The sequence below is a fragment of the Dryas octopetala genome, chromosome 1 (genome assembly GCF_963921425.1).
Source record: "Dryas octopetala chromosome 1, drDryOcto1.1, whole genome shotgun sequence".
Classification (NCBI taxonomy): Eukaryota; Viridiplantae; Streptophyta; class Magnoliopsida; order Rosales; family Rosaceae; genus Dryas; species Dryas octopetala.
Window position 1 is genome coordinate 17,247,516 of NC_141366.1, and position 21,859 is coordinate 17,269,374.

A 21,859-nucleotide genomic window follows, 5' to 3' on the forward strand; every position below is an offset into this window, starting at 1 on the left:
CATACCACCTTATGTGTCAACTTACATGGCATTCATACATTGGATACTAAAAAATAAAAATAAAAATCCAAAAAGAAAAAGAAAAACTTTGTCCAATAAAGTAATGACACGTGAGATGGTATAAGAATGTGGTATAAGAAATGTGGTAAGAATAGCATTATTCTAATAGAAAACAAGCCAAAGAGGATTACATATAATGGAAAGTTAAAATGGACTTATGCATCATTTTGTATTTTTTTATTTAAGAAATATGAAGGACAATAATTGAACATTTGTTGTGAATGTGAAGCAAAAATGTTTTATTAGATGATGTCCTTTGTTGTATTATATTAGAGAGAATCAAACTCTAAACTTATTTTAATTTTAACCAATAACCCTACTCATTCTTCACTAATTGGGTTAATCCCGGAGATTTAGATATGTCTTATTTGTCTAATCTTTTGATAATTTTATTTATTTAATAAGAGAAATGAACTGAAATCAGGGAATTTTAAATTTGTTTTAAAAGTACAAGGAAAATGCTTATTGTCCGAAAATATTAAAAAAAAAAAAAGTGTCCAGATAAATAACATCTTTTAAAGTACACATAGTAGATTTTGTATAGCACTATAATGCTTAGTATTATTAAAAATAAAAATAAAACAAAAAGTGGACATTCCATCACCTTTGATAGAGTCGGTTAATAATCGGACGGCTAAGAAAGTTAGGGAAAGGAAGATTGCAAGTCCAACGAACAGTACGGACGGGAAAGAGAGCAAGGTCCCGTTAGCCAATAACAAAAACACTATAGCGAGAAGCAGAGAGGCGATCTTGAGGTTCCGAAGCTCCCCTCTGCTTCTTCTCCATCAATCTCTTTCTCTGTTCTTGTCCGAATCTCAGAAACAAAACACCAACAACTCCAATAACAAGGAAGCATAAGAAACCAGAGCCGCAAGCGAAGCTATTGTGAAGAGAGAGAGCGACAGAGGGGGAGAGAGGATGTCGAAGAAGAAAGTGAGCGGGAATACTATGACGCTCAAGGACTTCCATGGCGGTTCTATTCCCTCTGATCTCCCTCTCCCCTCAGCTCCTGGTGTGTAAGTCCCTTTTACCCTTTTCCTTGTTCTTTCATTCATCATCGTTCTTATTATTATTTTTTATTGCTCTGAAAAACCATGTAAAAAGAGAATCCCTATTGCTTTTGATTCAATCTGTAATTCTTTGCTTTTAGATCTAGACCCATTGGATCCAATGTCACTGTAACCAAAACCCTAGTTGATTTTTCAAACCAAATTTGGATTTTTTTTTTTATTTGCAGAATTGTTAGGCCAATGGATCGTTCTGCTTATGACCGACCCACTTCTTGGGGAAACCCGATGGGGCGGTCAGATAACCGGTCCCGGCCCCATACGTCTCCCGCCACGAGGCATTTTGATGATAAAACTCCATTTCTCACTCATTCCGTGCACATTGGCCGGAACTTTGATGAGGATGAGCGCAAGCCCCTTGATGGTGTCTCGGCTCCACGCCGGATGATCAGCGATGATAGCATTCGGGTGTCCCCAACCCGTGCTGAGCACAAACCGGAGTTTGTGTCTGCTGGGGGCTTATCAGGTGCGCAGGGTTGGGCTCCAGCACCGCAATCCCCGAGGGGTGCTGTGAGTTCTTACTTGGAGAGGGTTAGTGAGGCGACCCATGTGGGGGTTAATTCTCAAAGTGGCAATGGTAGGCGTGGGGCTGGTGGGGCTTATCCAAATGCCTGGGCTGTGAGAAAGGAGATGGCAGGTGTTACTGAGCCGGTTCAATCTGCTTGGTCTGGACAAAGTGCTGTTGTAAAGTTGGCTCATGCCAGTGCACTTGAGAAGGTGTCTTCAGGTAGATGGCAATCAAAGCCTTCAAACCCTTATCAGACAAATATCGAGGTTGCTAGATCTCCTGAAGCAGAGAGTGGTTTACGTTCCAAGGGTTATGGTAATGACACTTACAATAGGATGGATGGGATGGTTGAGAGGGAACCGTATGATGCGACCTTGTCAAGGCATGTTGAAAGGGGTCTACAAATTGATGATGTCGTAAAGGGTGCTACAAAGGAGTTGCCTGATTATGACAGGGCTAGGGCCCCTATTATTTCAGAAGTAAAAGAGAGGAGCCCAACTGTTTATAGTAACAGGGTTCAAACTGCTCAGGCTGATGGGAAATTTGGTCAGACTGAATTGCAGCCCTCAGCACCTTCAGAACCTGTAGAGCGACCTAAATTGAAGTTACTACCAAGAACAAAGCCAGCGGAGATTTTGGAAGCTCTAGTTGTTGATCATACACAGGTATTAACATGGTTAAATGTGTGTACGTGTGTTAGAGTATTTTGTCTGTCAAATATAAGGGTCCACATTGCACTAAATGTACTAACTTCTCTTTTTTTGGCTGAGTATAGGGGTACCAGAGGGTGACTGACTCCAGTCATGTTGAAACTGCCAATGAAGTGTATGGAAATATGAATTCTGCAAAACCCGGTTCAGCAGGCACTGAAAGGGGGAAACAGGCAGTGGAGCGTCCAAAATTGAATTTAAAGCCCCGGTCTCAACCTCAATTGGATGCGAAGACTGAAAGAGACAGGTCCGAAATATGTTTTTGATTTCTCCACCAATGCTTTGATTGTGGTTTTCTTTTTGTCTATTCTATGCCTTTTCTTTGTTTTAAAAAAATTAAGAGGATGAATGCAATGACATAAAGCTGAGTGAAACATGAGAGATCTTTTCCCAAATCACAATATTGAAATTTATCAAACTCAGAAGAACCTTCAGTACTGTGTATCACAACCTAAATTATGAACTATTAAACCTATGAACACAGTGTTCATTATATGGCTTCTATTTTCTTTAAATATTTATTTAATCTGTTTTATAAACTTGAAAAGTAAGTCCCATGATGAACCTGTGTTATTAATGTCGTGTAATATTGCAATACTATATAATATATGTTCCCCTCTCTTTCCCTCTCTCCCTTTGCCAAATTTGCTGAAGGTACTTTTTAATAGCCATTGCGGTAAGGCAAGGAGAGAGATTATATGAATGAAAATTATTCATATTCTGTTTAAAGAACATTATTATTATGACGTTAGTCTGTGAAACTTATCCATATATCATTGTTTGAAACACGTGGGAGTAGCATAGGGAACTGATTTATCATGTGACTATTTGAGAGTAGAATGTAGGGGTTTAAAATAGAGGCATATGTGCAACATAATTTAGCATATGCTTAATTTTTTATGAGGATTATTATTTTCTGTTCTGCTCCCAAAGCCAAATCTGATCGGCTATAGAAATTCCATTGTTGTTTTGTTTTTTCTCACCACCTTATTTCATCTACTCTACATCCATTTCACTATTTGATTGATAGAAGAAATGCACTTTTCTGGCACTAGGCTTCTCTAAAAAGCTTCTATTGAACTTTTGTGATATGTATGTTTATTTCTATAAATAGGCCACACTTTCTTTGCATTTCTTAAATAATAATGTTGTTTAGTCATACTGGTAGATGTCTGTTAACTAATGGGAACCAGGCAGGCTGTAGTTTTTTAATCCTGGTGAGGTCTTCTATGCAAGACCATCAGCATTTCAAGTCACTTCCATGCTAATTACTTGTAACACCCCCGGCCACGTGAGGTATCCTGGACGGCCTCATAGAGCACTGGCTATGCAGTTTCCCTGTCCCACATTTATTGGGTAATTACTGGGGAGAATCCCCTGGAGTTGCCCAAAAAGGTTGGCTTGATTTGAGGCCAGAATGATTGCTTTATTTAGCAAGCTCCTGGCCATTAAATCAATCTTTTGGGGGTTGGTTATGCGTATGTGTGATTTCTTAATGTAACATAAGTTATGCTTTTTACTGTGTTGTGTGTATCATTAAAAAGGGAAATAAATGGTTTTAAAATTTGGCTTCCAGTTTTTTGTTTGCAGGATTAGCAAATGATGTCAATCCTTTTCTGATATATGTTTTTATTTCCAGACTTCTAGTGTGTGTATATATATATATATATACAGGGAGCTTCAAGTGTGGGATCCCAATGTGGGGCCCACTCCCAGTGTGGGATCCCATATGTATATATGTGTGTGTGTGTGTGTGTGTGTTTTTTTTTTTTTCCTCTGTTTTTTTGGCTTACAAGAAATTTGGACCTAAGATGCACGCTTTACCTCATCCTGCACCACCACTTGATCTTAAGTGCAGGGGTTTAGAGCTTAGTATTAATAAGAGAGCACTACATTGAATTTTGTTATATGGCGAACATAATCCTCCCATTCTTAATCCTTGGTTGGTCTTTGCAAAAGAATCTGTCCTTCATTGTTGTATATATCAAAGCCTCTACAGTGGTACTTGCAATTAACATCTGAAGGTATCCATGACTGATGCAGGAATGCAGCATTGTTTGGTGGTGCTCGCCCAAGAGAACTGGTGAGTGTTTAAACTAAATTTGAGATTTCCGTTCCTTTTATTTATTGATACGTCGTGGTCTTGTTTAAAGAAAATTGTTGGTAAGTTCTTTTGTTCTCAGCATAGTCATTCCCAGTCTATTAAAAAGTGTGAATTTTTAGATTCCTGTTGCCTACCTTCTCTTTCCTCATCGTTCCCTTTTTGTTGTTCATGTCAAGTCTACATGAATATTGCTTAATACTTAATAGTACTATAGTCCTTTTTATTTACTACTTTTGGTGGCTTCATGTTCCCTTTCTTATAGAATTTCTGTTTGTATTCTCAGGTTCTGAAGGAGCGAGGGATTGATGATGTTGCGATTAACAACTCTGACATGGTTCAGCATTCTGACAAGTAGTGATTTCTTTTCTATCTCAAAATTCTTCTATCATATACAATTTTTCTTTTAGATGAGTCTAAATGGCAATTTGTTTGGTTTTTTCCCTTACAAGAAATCACTGTTGTTTTTTGAAGGGTTGAGCATCATGCTCCCAAGCCTGATAGAGTTCCTGGGCAAGCAAATCCGACTCACCACAATGAGAAATCTGAAAATCATCCTCTTGATCAGAGGACTGGAAAGATATTTGATAAGAGGGATAATCGGACCGATGTTGAGAGAGTTGATATGCAGAAGAACTGGCGTAATGATGGCAGGAGGAACAATAAAGAGGGTGAGAAGCAGCAGCAACAGTCGGAGAGGCCACCATCACCAGAGACCTGGCGGAAGCCTGAACAGCCAAAACCATCATCCCCTGATGCTGCTGGCCTGCACCACGGGAAAGCGGCTTCAGCTCTTGAGCTTGCCCAAGCATTTTCCAGATCAGTCTCAGATCCAAAGTTAACCGATCGATTTTCTGGCCAAAGGGGCATTCCTGGCAGGGCACAAATGCCTTTTTCACGGCTGATGGGCCCAACCCCAAGGCCTCAGATAAATGGTTACTAAATAGTCCGAGTCTTTCCCGTGGCCATTTTGGCATCACTTCGTGGTATTAAAGATTCGGAGTTTTGCTGGTGATTTTGCTCACTTAAAGTAACTGCGGGATACAAGCACATTCACATGTGAGTGCGTGCCTCCACCAGATTTTTCCAGTTTCCCCAGAATAATTATTGCTATACACAGGATTGATTGCAATCGTCTAGCCTGAGTGGTATCTTCCAACTACCACCCTCATCTTATGTTCTTTTTATTTGTCTTCTATCATTGACAAGTGTATTTTTCTTCACTCAAGTGGAAGAAGTGTGTTCTGTTCCCTGTTTTATTTAAGGACGAGGCAAGTGTAGCAAGAGTTTACATTATAGATTTCTTGATTTAAGGAGTGTTCTTTTATTATTTCCCTTCCCTCCCTTTTCCATTGAGGTGTGGAGAAGTCCTTGTTTAGCTTTTTGATAGATTTTGGAAAATTACCTTGTAGAATCCGATAAAAAAGAAAAAAAAGAAAAAAATTTGTAGAACATATTTTTCTTGATTGTGTTCTGGTTATGGTTTCAAGGCAGCATAAGGATCTGAAGTTTTCTTTTCTTCCTAAGAAAATGTTTGTTTACCAAGTTAAAGCATGTTTATGTTAGAAATGTTTTCCAACGTTTTTCCATAATACGGTTTTAAAAAAATGAATGGCTGGTTTAACCTTCCAAATTATGCTTTAATTCCCAAGGAAGTCGTATTGTCACTCTTTCAGTTTGCAGTGGATCATGATATCTGGGAAAACCTTGATTGCTGATTTTGAAGGTCAAACAATCTACCAATACAAATTTTAAGAATTCAGAACATTTGGTCAGATTTATGACCTTGCACACTTGTCTGAATTCTTTTGTGGGATCCAGCATCCACTAAGAGGTAGCTCTCAGAGTCAAGCACTGAGAAATATGGCAGCAGCTTAGCTTAGGAGGAAGACAAACAGAGAGAGAGAGAGAGAGAGAGAGAGAGGAAATTGGCTGCATGAGTAACGGAAAAGGGAAAAAGGCCAACTGGTTGAAAGAGTAACAATTTTCACGAAGAATAAAATATTCATTGTGGACCATAATGAATCATGACCTTTAGATTTTGGGTTTGGAGTTTTATGCATAAATTAAGTTTCACAAAGTTTTTACTGTTCTACTTTCTCAACTAATATTCTTATATTTAAAGTGTCTAGTTTCCTCTTATTCCCTCCATTGTCTCTTCACTAGTGACAGACTCTGCCTCTATGCTCATTTATGTCATTTACAAAGAAAAAGCAGATTCAAAGCCAACACTTTCAACATTTTCTTAGTCTCATCTTTGTATGACTCAACTTTTATTCTCCTTTATGGGTTCAATCTGAAAAGTACATATCTTTCCCTGACTGATCAAACTTTTCGAGTTGCACGGATGGTTATGCTTTGAGTTGAGATTTTCTTTCTTGCTGTATTTCTGAAAATGGAAGTGTGCTGTGATCTTCAAGTAGATGTCAATGGCGAAGAAGTTTTCATGGTGGACAAGGTAATGCTTCTCTGATTTTTTATCCTGCAATAATTATCCATATTTGTTTGAAGTTTGTCACTGTTTTCCTAATGAAGAGAATTAAGACTTGCAGCTTCTTCACCTATTCGAGTTGTTTCCAACCATTTTCTTTTCTTTGCACCATTTTTTTTTCCGCATATTTATTGTTTTCTCTTCCTTCAGTATTCATATGGTCATGCAGTCACGGTTTTGCGACTTTGGTGTAATTGATCTTATCCTCATCAATATTTATCTACTCCATGTACCATTTAATTTGCACCAATTTTCCCAAGGATACAGTCATGTAGAGCTCATGATTTCTTCCCCATGTTTTTCTGGACTCCATGAAACTGATATGTCCAATAATCCTTTCCTCCAATGAGTTGTTGAGTAGATATCATAGGACCACCCACAATTTAATGTCAACAGTGACCTCTCGCAGAATGTTCCTCTAGATTCCCTCACTTTGTTACTGCTTCCTGTTCATTAATGAAGAAATGTTAGTATGCATGTGTTTCATTAATTTGCTTCTCTTCCTCCCTAAACATTCTCTCTCTCTCTCTCTCTCTCTCTCTCTCTCTCTCTCTCTCTCTCTCTCTCTCTCTCTCTCTCTCTCTCTCTCTCTCTCTCTCTCTCTTAAGAAAGAAATAGAACAAAACCAGTCATCACAATGTAACTTCTCAAGTTTGCAATTACTCAATATTTTTTACTAATTTTTCCAGTGACTCTGTCATTTTTTTTGGTCAAACAAACTCTACTGACTCTGTCATTTATCTTTGCAGAAAACCTTGACATCTTTCTCGGGTAGATTTAGCAAACTATTTGGTAAATTGGCGGGTACATCGAGGAGCCTGAAAGTGATATTCCATGACTTTCCTGGAGGTGCAGAGGGTTTTGAGCTCATGGCAAGGTTTTGTTACAGTAATGGCAGAACCGAGATAACCCCCTCCAACATAGTCCTACTATACTGCATTGCCCATTTCATGGAGATGGATGGTGATGCCTTTGAAACACCCAACATACTTTACCAAACCAAAAAATCTCTTGAAGGGATCAGCTTCTGGACATGGTCCATGCTTCTAGTAGCTCTAAAGCAGTGCCAAGATTTACTTCCTGTCTCGAATACTACATTAATATTGCAGAAAGTCCTGGACTGCCTCGTAGGAAAGCTTTTTTCCCCATTCATCACAAGCCCGTATGCTTCTTCTTCATCAGAAAATTTGAGTTTCCATTCAAGTAATTCAAGGAGCAGTCACAGTCTGAAAACCAATTGCTCTCAAACAACATGGTGGTTTGGAGACCTTGTGTTCTTGAGTCTCAGTTTGCTTGAGAAGGTGATAAGAAGGATGATAGTACAAGAACTTGACCATTCTACAATTTCCAAGTTTCTCTTCCATTATCTACAATCAAAGTCTTTTGGTGCCACACCAGGTGAGAAGTGCAAAACCACAGAGGTTGTTATCAGTCTAATTTCTTTGCTTGATAGAAGCTCCCTTTCTTACAAGGGCTTGTTCATTCTACATCAAGTGGCTTTGAGCATGAAAATAAGCAAGCAATACAGAACCATGTTAGAGAATATGATAGGGTCGCAGCTGGATCAAGCAACAATCAATTATATTCTTGTTCCATCTCCACATGGGAAGAAGTATGCATATGATGTGAATTTGGTTTTGAGGTTTGTGAAATCATTTCTCCTTGAAGGGGGATGTGATCATTTATCCCGTAGTCGCCTAAAAAAGGTTGCCAAGTTAATGGACTCATACCTAGCAGAAGTGGCCCCGGATTCTCATTTGAATCCTTCAAAGTTTGCAGCATTAGCCATCGTGCTGCCAGATTCTGCGCGAGAATCTCATGACAGACTTTACCAGGCCATTGGTGTATATTTTAAGGTATGTTACTTATTTTAAAACGGTAAAGGATAAAATAGGGGAATAAAAAATAGAATTGTATTGATGATCTTCTGCATATAAAGGTGGAGTCCTATATCTACTGGTACAGTGCTATGAGGTAATAAGAAAACAATATGTGGTACAAAGATTCCTTTGACAGTGGAAAATAATCGATATGCATTGAATAGTAGCAGAGTATGTGGTTGAAGGACTTTGCTATCATGGTGTATGTTACTGATAGCCATTTCCTAGCACCTAAAATACTGGAAGTTGGAAAATGTCAGTTGAGCACATTTAAATAAACATGGACAAAAAGAAGCCATTTGATGTTTTTCTTTTAAGTGCAATTTGGAATGGGATTATTGGAGAGGTCAAAAAATTGACAAGAATGTTCCTAAAAAGAACATGTATCATGATCTGTACTGTTTTTACATCATGAATGCTGGTACTAACTTAGTATTTGTTCTACAGCGCCACACTGATTTATATGAAGAAGAGAAGATGGGCATCTGTTGTGCCCTAAACTACAAGAAGCTGTCAGCAGAAACTTTGAAACATCTTGCTCACAATACAAAGTTTCCTTCAAGAAGAGCAACTGAAACTTACACACAGCCATGCAAGCTCAGAAGCTTATTCCAGGAAGCCTACCATCTCAAGACTCTAGACTCCTTGCTTAGTCACAAATGTAATGAAAATGAAAATGAGAAAGAGGATAGTGAGCAGATCCTTCGTTATACTAAGAAGCTTGATTATCTCCCAACAGAGGCTCAGAGGCTTAGAGCAGAATCAGCAGATTTGCAAAGAATGCACATGAAGGCATTGGAATTGGGGAAGGATTGTGGGACAATGCAGATGCAGATGGCAGCTATTATGCAATCAAGATTGTCCTTTAGGGGCAGCAATATTTCATACTTGCCAAAGCTCTTTCCATAGTACCAAGTTGGAAACTTGCTATGTATATATTTAAGTCTCATAAATTAAATAAAGGGTTAAATACAAAAATGATTTACAAACTTTACACTGATTCTCAATTTGGTTCACTAATTATAAAAAGTGTCAATTTAGTTCACGAATTTTCCAAGTTGTATCAAAGCAGTATAAAAGTTAATTTTTATCCGAAAATTAATGGAATTGGTCACATAAAAATGTGATGAACGAACTGAAATGCTCATGAAAATGTAGTCACTTGTTGTGTACATGACCTATTTTCGTTAAAGTTTTCGATGGAAGTTAATATTTGTACTATTTTAATACAACTTGAAACGTTTGTGGACCAAATTGACAATTTTTATAATTAGTAGACTAAATTGAGATTTATTGTAAAGTTCATGGACCATTTTTGTATTTAACTCTTAAATAAATGTAAATATTATTCTCCTTCCTGCAAAGTAAGAAGAGTTTGTTAAGTATGATTGTATGAGCATCTACAATTCTACATATACCATGGTAACACAATAACAAGAGATTTTCGTATTTCACTTAGTTCGAACCGGATCTTATATTGAAATTATTTATGTCAATCCTATACAAAAAGCTTGTTCGGACAAGATTTTATAACCCAATGTAGATGAAAGAAACACTCAAGGAAGAACATCCTCTCACAGTCTCACTAATGAACTCTAATTATATTCTTAAAAGTTCAATTGGTTAAGCCTTAGCTGGTGCCTAATTAATACTAATAAGAGAGCAAATAGTGAGCCATCTACATAGTACACAAGACTGTTGACATGGCATGATTCAAAGGGCATAAGTGTAATGGAAATTTGATTATGATATTTGAACAATAATAGTAAAAATAAGAGTCATTGAACACATCGAGACAATTGGATATGTGTGCGTATTTTATTTGGAGGATCCATGGAATTGGATGTTTCTAAATATTCATTGAAGTGAAATCCGAGAGTCTAATGCGGCAAAGGCACGCGCATCGGCATTGGCATTGCGGGGCTCATTAACATTATTAAGACTACTAAACCATTAATGTACAGACAGATAAGTGAGGTTGCAGAAACCAAAGCATATTTGCCATACCCATTTGTTCATGAAAAAGGACATGAATAAAAAATTGCCATGTTTGTTGTGGCCTATTTACCAATCAATGTAACATTTGCAGGTAATTATGGTTCAATGATTAACAATATCTCAGCCACTCAGTCAACTATGCAGTGGTAAAAGCAATGGGGATGTGTGAGAGAGAGGCATTAACAGCCAAAATAAATTAATTAGTATCTTTTATTTTATTTTTACCAGATGCACTACAAGTTCTACAACTACAAGGACCAACATTACTACTCTTTTTGAAATGACCATTAGGAGCGAGAAACAAAACATTTTTTTGATATCGAGAAACAAAAACATTTTTGATTATCGTGACACTATTCGAGTCTTCCAACTTGCTTTAAAAAAAAAAAAAAAATTTGGACAAGAGTCTTCCAACTTGTTGGAAGCAGTGTGCATTTAATGAATGACTAAGCCAAGAAGCTTTTCTTCCTCTTAACATGTTTACCAAGAAAAAAACAAAATAAATTTGACATTATATTAAATTCAATGGGAGGACTAGCATATGTTATTTGTGCTTTGAAAACCATTTCTTAAGAGCATTCTCAATGCTAGAAGGTCAATTACAATGTACAAGCATGCTATTGACACCTTATGGCAACTATTTGACATTGACATTGCTGAAATGTTCCAATGTCAATAGCATTGTCAAATGCTGATTTTGGTTAATAAAACAAAAAAAGAGTTATTTACAAAAAAGTCAATAAAATATTTTAAAATTATAAATAAGTCAATAAATATTTTTTAAATCCAAAATAGTCATCATTGATTAAAATAAATAAAATAAAATTATACATTATACAAAAGAAAACAAGTGCTCAAACAATGTCAATAACATTGTCAAATGTTGAGTTTGATTTTAAAAAAAATTGCCGATGTTTGGCCCAAGCCGAATAATGCCAACCACATGACCCAAATACCCAGTAACTTGACTTGGTAAACGTTTCCTCCTTTGGCTACTGTTCCGGGTGAGCTTAGTGGTTACGACAATTATTGACATTGACATTTGTTGACATTTGTTGAAGTGCTCCAATGCTACAATGTTAATAGCATTGTCAAATGCTGATTTTCGGTTAATTAAAATATAATTGTTGATATTGATATTGCAGAAGTGCTCCAATGCTTCAACGTCAATGGCATTGTCAAATGTTAATTTTTGGTTAATAAAACAAAAAAATTGCAAATTTTTTGCCCAACTCAAATACGACAACCACATGACCCAAATACCCAGTGATTTGACTTGGCCGACATTTCCTCATTTGACCATCGTTCTAGGTGAACCTAGTGGTGTTGGAATCCTCTAGACGACGCCGATCTCCTTGACGTAGACAATGAACACCAATCTCTTCCTTTCATTGAGTTAATCACCGAGGTGTCATTGCCTTGCCCCAACAACCACCGATGATGGCAAATCAAATAGGAGAAGCTCATGGGTTCTTTGAGTTGCGTTTCTCTGTGGGGCCTGCCTCCTTTCATACTCCTTGTGAGTCAATAACAATTAAAATGCCAATAAATAGATTTGTTTAATTCACATGCCAATAATTGACATGCACAGTAGAGGTGCATTGTAAAAGATTTTTGGGGTTAAAAGGGCAATACTGTAGGAGTGGCCGAGTGGGCATTAACCCGCCTAACCCGCACGTTTTGGATCGGGTCAGGTCGGGTCCACATCACAAAATCCAGCCCGCTGGTTAATTAGGCCAAAGCCGATTATACACAGGTCGGTTACAGGTTGAGTTATGGCCCACTTGTATGTAACCGACCCATCCGATTATAATTAAATAATATATGTTTTGTAATTTTAATTATTATTACTTGTGTAATAATGTTTTTTCAATCCCAAAACCCATTAACATCAAACATTCAAACTAACCACGTCCCTACCCCCCTCTCACCCTCTTAGACTCCGAGTTTCTCACAGCAAGAGGACATCACCGTCCTCCTCCACCTTCATACCTCTTCTTCATCTCCTCATCTTTATCCCTTCCTCTTTATCTCCTTTTTGTCTCTTTGGAATATCTCCTATTCAGACTTGCGTCTCTGCCTTCAAGATTTATGCCCGTCGTCAAAATCTAAGTCGTCAGTCTTTAGATCTGCGTCGCCATCTTCAGAATCTACATCATCTCATTTGAAACCGTCTAACCCGACTTCATCCGACTAAACCGACAAATTGATTGACGCTCGAACCAATCCGACCGACAGTGGTTCGATTGGTAGTGGGTTGGATGATGAGCAAACCGAACCCTTCGGGGCGGTTGGTAGGTTAAGTCCCAACCCAACCAACCTGACTGATACCCACCCCTAGTCAATAAATTGCCATTGCATTGCAACTGACCCCACCGTTGGTGATACTAGAAGGAAAGCTACATAAAGCCTTCTACAATGGTGATCTCCAAATACCTAATACCCAAATCAATTTTGGGTATTAAAAAATATAAAAATATAGATTTTGAGGATCACCAATACAATGGTGTTGAGGCCCAAATATGAGGATATTAATATTTAACTCATTTATTTGTTGGTGGGCCAGCCATTTAATTTGGTGATAGACAAGCCATTTAATAGCTTTTATTTGTTGGTGGGCAAGCTATTTAATTTGGTTTTGGGTATAGTCTATACCCAAAACTGGGGATAACTTTTGGGTCTCAAAAAATTATGGGGATCACATTCAGGCCCATTGTGGCTGGATTATATCCATTTTATACCCAAAAAATGAGTTTGGGGATCAGATTCAGACTGCATTGTGGAAGGCCTAATGGAATGAAAATAGTGGACAATCAAGCATTGTTCAGCATCAATTTACAAAAAATTATTAATGTAACAATAACATTATGTGGTATGTTGATCTATACAACATGTCACTAACAATAAGAATCTAAATATTAATTATATACGTGTGAATTAGTATATGGTGTTATCATTACACAATGTTTTCTTCAGCTTAGCACAAATGTCGACCTAATCCGGTTCAACGTGAACATGTATTGCCTTTACATCTGGGCTTTATGTCCTCAGAACCACTTACAGTGCTCAACGTTTCGAGGACAACACAAAACCGCCTGGCTTGAGACAAGTTAAGAAAAAGGGCCTTAAATCAGCCCAGTTAGACTTGTGGGTTACGTTATTGCCCAATGATAGAGACCTTTAGATTGGGCCCATCACACGGCCCAACCAACTATTCAGTTGGGGGCCCTACTGCAAACTTCATCGTTTGAAGCGTCTTCTTAACCCGAAAGTGAATTCGTCTCCGTCATCACAAACACAGAAAGAAGTCAAAACTTTCCCATTACATTCCATTTATGTCCTTCTCGCTACAAACCGATCAAATAGTTTGAAAGAAAAGGACCAAAGCAAAAGACCCGAAGAGAAACTGAAGCTGCAAATAAGAGAAATTCGTTCGTTCCTTTGAAATTTTCTTTTTATTTTTCTTTGGGTTTTGGAATTTGATTAGTTCGGTGAAATCAAAGCAAAAAGATGTTGGAGAAGATCGGGTTGCCGGCAAAGCCATCACTGAGAGGGAACAATTGGGTGGTTGACGCCTCAAACTGTCAGGGATGTTCTTCCCAGTTCACCTTCATCAATCGCAAGGTTTGTTCTCCTGCCCCTGATCCAATGAATGACCCATCAATGAATTCTTCTCTAATTCTTGTGCTTCTTCAATACCCATGTCGCAAAACTTGTGCTTTTTTAGTTTTGAATATGCACTTGGAATTTCCTCCGCAATGAAAAGGTGATTAATGCTAGTCTGTTTAGGAAATTGCTCGAAATCCAATTATATTGGTTGAATCTGCTCTCATGTAACGGAGATTTTAGTTTTAGTTGATTCATTCTTTCAATCGTTGCTCCTCATTTTGGGGGCGACTGTTACATTTCGCCTTGTTTAGTTTGGGGTTCCGTTGGTTTGCAATCTTTAGATTGTTAGAGTTCAAGAGTGACAACTGAGGATCCTGTTAGCAATCCACACATTAGGATTAATTTTATTTGAAGTTGTGATCTTTGTTAAGGATTTCATTTGATAATCATGGGACATTTTGGTTTTTGTAGTTTTGATTAGGTAACCGTTGGATTAAATGTTAATGGTTTTGTCACTTGTGGCAACGATGGGCCATCGGCTAGACCAAGCCCTGTTTACACTTTCTCAGAATTCTCAGAAAAGTCTGCTGAGGCTGCAATTTAAGGTCGAATTTGGGTTTTGATTCCAAGGTCTGACTAGGGCCAGCCTAGTACAAATTGCAGTTAAACCATGCAATAATGAAAATGGTTAGAGCTTTGAAAACTTTAGGCTTCAAAGATTGAATTGGATAATTTTAGTATATGTCTTTTTGGCTAGGAGTGTAAACGAGCCGATACCACTGTGCTCAAGCTTGGCTTGTTTAAAATATATCGAGCTTGAACTTGACTTGGATTTTTTTATACGAGCCAAGCTAGAACGAGCCAAAAAAAAAATTGAGCTTGATATGAACTCAAGCTGCATTGAGCCAATTTACATAGTCTTATCTACTGGTGTAGCCATGTTATAAGCATACAATTGCAAGTTTGCAAATAACTTTTTTTTTTTGTTCCTGTCATGAATTTGTTGGTGATTCATCTATAAAAAACAGGATAATTCATTTATTTGGCATAGTAATTATCTGACATTCTTAATTATTCTTAGTACATAAATTATATAGCATATATAATACATGACCACCATAATTTAAACTTTTTATAACTTAAATGAACATATGAGCTGCTCACGAGCTTTATGAGCCAAACATACCAAAGTTTAAGTTTGACTTGTTTCTTAAATGAACAGACCTCGGCTTGGCTTGTTTCTTTTATGAGCCAAGCTTAAACTAGCCAAGTCCAAGCCAAACTTTAGACAAACTCGAACTATATCGAGTTGATTACAGCCCTATTGTTGGCATAAATGAGATTAAAGTGATAACACGGACCCAAATCTTGGACCATGGACACCAAACCTTGAACAAGGAGCAACCTTGGACCTAGACCCTCGACTTCAAACCCCGACACGATGATTTGAGTTTGCCTTTGGAATAAATTTTCCCAAGAATTTGCTGACAACTTATCCTACAAAAATTGTAGGAGCTAATTTAATCCAATTCAAATCTTATTTAAATACGAATATTGAGATGGGACAATTTAATTCTAACTCAATGTCTTTTTCTGTCTAATAAACATGCTCTTTAGTGTGGTTAAATTTATTTTTAATATATAATACCATGATTCACATACTGGGCATCTTGGTTTTCTATTTTGTCTGTTGTGGAAATTGTAGATTGTCTATTCTGGGATGGATGGCCCATGATTATTTGGTTTAAGAATTTATTGGAGATTTTTGTGAGGACCCGGTTTTTAGTAAAATTTTATTAGAAACATTTAACTATTAAGTTTTGCCTAATGATGAATATGTGATTTTTATTGTATTTCAGTTATAATTTTATTTTTGGGATATAAATTTCTAAGTTCATTGGGTATATTTAAGTTTAGGAAATCTCATGTTATATATATATATACACATATATATTAGTATGTATTTATTTTAGAAGTCCAGCTTTATACCTAAGATTGGACAAAAGAAAAAGAAATAATAATAATAATATTAAAACACCTCTCCCTCCACATGTCAGCCCCTCCATTTTTCCACATTGATCATTTTTTGCAGTATATAAAAAAAAAAAAAAGTTCACGCAGACCCCTGGAACTCTCCCACCGACTTTCCCATCTAGAGGATTCTTATCTTTTTCTTGGGGACCGGCTACTCTCTCTCTCTGCATCCTTCTTCCCTCAAAAAGCTTTCCTCACCTACAGATTTGAACACCCTATGCCCATCCATGTTATACACAACTCTTGTGGTTGGGTTGAAAGGGAACAAGAGGGTGGAAAAGTATTGGGTTTTCTTTGCTAATTCTTGGTGCATTTGGTTTCTGAATTCCATATTTGAGGCAGGGAAAAACAAGATAGTTGTCATGAATTTGATTCTAATTGAGTACACTTAATTTCACTAATGTGTTGTAATTGTGCCTATGTAAATATCTGGTCTTACTATTGATTTGGTGCAAATAAAAAGTGTTTGAATTTTCTATGATCTGCATGATCTTGTATATAAATTCGTCTCTTAAATAGGATTTTCTTGTTGTTTTGAGGTTGGATGAATGTAGAGAATAATTGCTTTTTTGGTTTTATCAACTATTTGGAAAATATAAAGATTGTATTGCTGCCCCATGAATGAAAGTCTTGTGAAAGGTTGATTTTTGCATGTTATAAATTTTGGAATTATTAGAGAAACAAGCAGAACTCTGTCAGATTTTTGGCAGAATTTCTTTTCTTTTAAAAGCTAAGCTTTATAATTTATTTGTATTCCGTTATAAAATTATAGAAATGAAATATTGTTAAAGAATAGAGAATAAGAACTGTTTAAGCAACTCTCTTGACCACTTAAATCATGTCTGAGGATTCGGGGTGTGAGATTTTTAGTTTTGAGTATTGGAAAGAATGGGTTTTGAGAATATTTAGAGGATTTTTCTATTAGAGTTAAGCTTATTTAAGGTCATGATAGGATTGATTGTGATGTTTCTTTTCTATCCTTTGGATTTTTCACTATTCTTGATTATATACATTGTGGAATTTCAGCATCATTGCCGGAGGTGTGGGGGATTGTTTTGCAACAGTTGCACTCAGCAAAGAATGTTTTTGCGTGGGCAAGGAGATTCACCTGTACGTATATGTGAGCCTTGTAAAAAGCTAGAAGAAGCAGTGCGCTTTGAGATGCGACATGGGCACAAGAGTAGAGCTGGGAGAGGTACATTCTTGGTTTATTCGGAGGTTGTTAGTTCATTTTTTGTTGTGTCACCAGTTGTGCTTGTTTTGTGTTTTTGTCACATGCAGTTTTGCTTTATTATGAGTGGTCATTATAGAGTCACTTTAAACAGACAAATATTGAATTACTCTGCTCTTAAATGGTACCTTCTGTACCAAATGTGTATACCCTTCTGTGCAGGTAGTTCAAAGTTGACACCAAAGCAAGAGGATGAAGTTCTGGACCAGATTCTCAGTAATGATAGAAAGGAATCAGGGCAAGAGTCAAACAATAACGTGGTTTCCAGTATGCAGAGGGCAACTAGTAGTGCATCGTGTTCAAACAGTCAAGAAGATCCCAGCCACGATGGGGTGGAAGAAGTACATAGAAGCCTTTCGGTTAATGAGCCTAATCATTCACATAGTGACGGTGGATCTGCTACTCCTGAGGAATTGCGTCAGCAAGCTTTGGATGAAAAAAAGAAGTATAAAATTCTGAAAGGAGAAGGGAAGTCTGCAGATGCACTAAAAGCCTTTAAGAGAGGGAAGGAGCTTGAGAGGGAGGCTGATGCTTTGGAAATATATATAAGAAAACAGCGTAAAAAGGCTTCACTCTCTAGCAATGTGGCTGCTGAGAGCCAGAGTAAAGATAGCCGTTCAGAGTCTGGAAGAAGAAATAAGGTCACTCCTGTAGTGGGTAAAGACCAAGATGACCTTTCTGCTGAGCTTAAAGAACTAGGATGGTCCGATATGGATCTTCGTGACGAAGACAAAAAACAAGCGAGTCTGAGTTTGGATTGTGAACTTTCTTCTCTTCTTGGAGAAGCGTCACAAAAGACCAATAAAAATAAGGGTACTACTGCCATTGACAAAACCCAGGTTGTTGCACATAAAAGGAAGGCTCTCACGCTGAAGCGTGAGGGGAAACTTGCAGAAGCCAAGGAAGAATTAAAGAGAGCTAAAGTCTTAGAGAAGGAACTTGAAGAACAGGAATTCTTGGCTGAGGCTGAAGAGTCTGATGACGAGCTATCTGCATTGGTTCGTAGTATGGATGATGACAAACAAGAAGAATTTTCAATTCACTATGAGCATGAGGACGACTTCAATTTTGATCGTCTTATTAGTGCTGATGATGATCATATTATTGATAGTAATTTTGAAGTGACAGATGAAGATATGGAGGACCCAGAAATAACTGCAGCTTTAAAATCTTTAGGTTGGACTCAAGAGATTAATAATCCTGAAGCCTCTGTTCCCCACATAGGTTCTGTTGACAAGGAAGCTCTATTAACTGAAATTCAATCCTTAAAAAGGGAGGCTCTAAATTATAAACGGGCAGGCAATGTTACAGAGGCAATGGCACAACTAAAAAAGGCAAAACTACTTGAAAGGGACCTTGAAAGCTTTCAGTCTCAAGAGGGCAATGTTGCAAAAGATCCCACGACAGTTCATGAGCAATCTGCTGCTAAATCATCAAAATCATTTTTGATGGGTGATGGAAATATTAATACAATGGAAGCCGTTGACTCCAAACCTGTAAGGAAGAGTAAATTAATGATACAGAAAGAGCTTTTGGGTTTGAAAAAGAAAGCCCTTGCTCTGAGAAGGGAAGGACGATTAGATGAGGCTGAAGAAGAATTGAGGAAAGGCAAGGTTCTTGAGCATCAGCTTGAAGAGATGGAGAATGGTCCAATGCTAAAGGCAATACCTGTGACTGTTGGCAGTAAGGACCCAGATTTGGCACATGAGCTTCCGAATGTCTCTAGAAATCTGCCACTCGCAGATGAGGAAGGAGACAATGTAACAGATCAAGATATGCATGATCCAACATATCTTTCTATGTTAAGGAATTTGGGTTGGAATGATGATGATAATAAAGTTGCAAACTCTTCATCGGAACCTTATAAAAAAGTTGATAATCTTTCCAAGAAGGTTAGTGAATCCTCTGTAACTCAAGCCCCAGCTAATTTCCCTGTCGGAGGATCAAGGAGAAGTAAAGCTGAAATTCAGAGGGAACTCTTAGGCTTGAAAAGGAAAGCTCTGTCTCTGAGACGCCAGGGAGAGACTGAGGAAGCAGAAGAACTGCTGAAAAAGGCAAAAGCATTAGAGGGCCAGATGTTGGAGATGGAAGCACCCAAGAAAGAAGTCCAGTCAGACTTCGGTAGGCACAAGGAAGATATCATTGAACCTCCTCTTAATAGTGCAGAGGTGGAAGGTGATGTAACAGAAAATGATATGCAGGACCCAGCACTACTCTCAACTTTAAAGAATTTAGGGTGGAAGGATGAAGAACTAGAACCTCCTGTCCAATCTTCTTCCAAACTTGCTGTTGCTGCACCAAGAAATAAGGGTGAAATCCAAAGGGAACTTTTGGATTTGAAAAGAAAGGCTCTTGCCTTTAGACGGAAGGGAGAAACCAAAGAAGCTGAGGAAGTGTTGAGGATGGCAAAGGAACTAGAGATTCAACTTGAAGAATTGGAATCCCCAAAGGATATGCATCTGCATGATTATTTGATGGATGAGAAACCTGGGAATTTTGGATTATTAATTGACATTGAAAAGCAGGGAAATTTGAAGGACGAAATGGAACTGAAAAGGTCTACCCAGGCCACAGTGGGTCCAATTGACGAAGTAGTTAAGTCGTCAGTGGGTTCAGGAAGTGTGAGAAGTCATGGAGCTAATCCTCCCTTAAGGAATCCTGATTTTTCCGTTCCTCCAACCTCACAGTATGTTAAAGAAAAACAACCATTACTTATGGAATTGGGTGCTTCGGGTCAAACAGGTTCTCCAGACAACCAGAGAATTGCTGAAGGTGCTAGTCAGATTCCTCAACCTGTCCAATCTGAGAACTTTGTAGATTTGTTGACTGGGGATGACTGGAGAAGTTCTCAAAGATCTGCTGAAAAACAATATGATAGCCTAAAATTTGATTCTGTTGGTTCCTTTACTGCCACTCCTCCCATTCAGTTGGGATCCCTAACATGTTCAAATGAAGACCAGGCAAACCAAGGTTATGCAAAAATTGATAAACGGGAAGATATGGTTCTGGCCAATGACAAGCGAGGCGCTAATGAAACAAATGTGGTTCAGGAATCTGCTTCTCAGAGCAACCAAAGTCCCATTCGGCAAGAAATATTGGCTTTTAAAAGGAGGGCGTTAGCGTTAAAGAGAGAAGGAAAACTGACAGAAGCTCGAGAGGAACTTCGGCAGGCAAAATTGTTAGAAAAGCGTCTTGGGGAAGACAGTCCTCAGTCCAAAACTACTTCAAGTGATGTGTCCAGTTCTGGGTACAATATTCCTTCTGCTAACCAAAAGCATCAGAGTTCCCCACCCTTGGATCCAAAACCATTGTCCAGTCGTGATCGTTTCAAGTTGCAACAGGAATCTCTTGCTCACAAACGCCAGGCTATGAAGCTGCGAAGGGAAGGTCGGATGGAAGAAGCAGAAGCTGAGTTTGAATTGGCCAAGGCACTTGAGATTCAGTTAGAGGAGTCGGCTGCTCATGGTTCCACAACTGTTGATAGAGTAGAACCACTGGATGATGTTACTATTGAGGGCCTTGATCCTCAACTTCTGTCTGCCTTGAGAGCAATTGGAATTGAAGATGCAAATGTTTTATCTCAAAGCTCTGGAAGACCAGAGCCTTCAAAACCCAATGTTGGTAAGAGTGATAGCTTAATCCAAGATAGAAGTCATCTAGAGGAACAGATCAAGGCAGAGAAGGTAAAGGCAGTAAACTTGAAACGTGCAGGAAAACAAGCTGAGGCCTTGGATGCTCTTCGGAAGGCCAAGCTGCTTGAAAAGAAGCTGAATTCCTTGGCTTCGAAGTGAAGAAAAAAAAAGAACATTTAAGCTGGGAGTGGAAGATCTTAAATCATTTCAAGTTATGAAGCTTGGTAACTCCGTAAATGAGGTTGGTGTGCATAATTAACAGTGCAGCAGGATGAGGATTTGTCGAAGATACTTTTCGTCCGCTGCAAGCATACATTCTAGTTTTACTCATTGAATGATAATGAAAATGTATCATCATATTGTAGAAGTGCCATCCCCAATCCTGCCTGCATAACTGGAGATGTGTATTCTGGTTATTCTTTTGTTTTTTCTTTCTTTTTTCCTTCTGTATTATCTTTGGAAGTTATTATTTAGATTTTTATATGCTCTTAAATTATATTTATAGAGCTCGCAATAAAATTATTTGAGCGGGATCATC

The 21,859-nt window shown here is 37.9% G+C and overlaps 3 protein-coding genes across 3 annotated transcripts; all 3 read left to right on the forward strand.

Annotated features, from left to right (window-relative positions):
• The first annotated feature begins 724 nt into the window (after positions 1-724).
• On the forward strand, positions 725-5,742 carry LOC147298661 (eukaryotic translation initiation factor-like protein). The gene is made up of 6 exons (XM_086229570.1): positions 725-1,076; positions 1,298-2,300; positions 2,411-2,592; positions 4,389-4,428; positions 4,733-4,800; positions 4,921-5,742. Exons 1-6 carry the CDS (start codon positions 979-981, stop codon positions 5,387-5,389), a joined length of 1,860 nt encoding a protein of 619 aa, XP_086085696.1. The 5' UTR covers positions 725-978; the 3' UTR covers positions 5,390-5,742.
• A 1,067-nt stretch (positions 5,743-6,809) lies between these two features.
• LOC147298662 (BTB/POZ domain-containing protein At3g22104-like) lies at positions 6,810-9,726 on the forward strand. The gene is made up of 3 exons (XM_086235222.1): positions 6,810-6,904; positions 7,687-8,793; positions 9,265-9,726. Exons 1-3 carry the CDS (start codon positions 6,842-6,844, stop codon positions 9,724-9,726), a joined length of 1,632 nt encoding a protein of 543 aa, XP_086091348.1. The 5' UTR covers positions 6,810-6,841.
• A 4,404-nt stretch (positions 9,727-14,130) lies between these two features.
• Positions 14,131-21,859, forward strand: LOC147298663 (phosphoinositide binding protein). Its single transcript, XM_086235211.1, has 3 exons — positions 14,131-14,439; positions 17,485-17,653; positions 17,852-21,859. The coding sequence occupies exons 1-3, from the start codon at positions 14,326-14,328 to the stop codon at positions 21,478-21,480; spliced, it is 3,912 nt and encodes a 1,303-aa protein (XP_086091337.1). The 5' UTR covers positions 14,131-14,325; the 3' UTR covers positions 21,481-21,859.

Coding starts and splice junctions, on each gene's coding strand:
- LOC147298661 (XM_086229570.1), top strand. CDS start 979: ATGTCGAAGAAGAAAGTGAGCGGGAATACTATGACGCTCAAGGACTTC. Junction 1,077..1,297: donor CTCCCCTCAGCTCCTGGTGT/GTAAGTCCCTTT, acceptor TTTTATTTGCAG/AATTGTTAGGCCAATGGATC. Junction 2,593..4,388: donor GCGAAGACTGAAAGAGACAG/GTCCGAAATATG, acceptor TGACTGATGCAG/GAATGCAGCATTGTTTGGTG.
- LOC147298662 (XM_086235222.1), top strand. CDS start 6,842: ATGGAAGTGTGCTGTGATCTTCAAGTAGATGTCAATGGCGAAGAAGTT. Junction 6,905..7,686: donor AAGTTTTCATGGTGGACAAG/GTAATGCTTCTC, acceptor TTATCTTTGCAG/AAAACCTTGACATCTTTCTC. Junction 8,794..9,264: donor CCATTGGTGTATATTTTAAG/GTATGTTACTTA, acceptor TTTGTTCTACAG/CGCCACACTGATTTATATGA.
- LOC147298663 (XM_086235211.1), top strand. CDS start 14,326: ATGTTGGAGAAGATCGGGTTGCCGGCAAAGCCATCACTGAGAGGGAAC. Junction 14,440..17,484: donor TCACCTTCATCAATCGCAAG/GTTTGTTCTCCT, acceptor GTGGAATTTCAG/CATCATTGCCGGAGGTGTGG. Junction 17,654..17,851: donor CAAGAGTAGAGCTGGGAGAG/GTACATTCTTGG, acceptor CCTTCTGTGCAG/GTAGTTCAAAGTTGACACCA.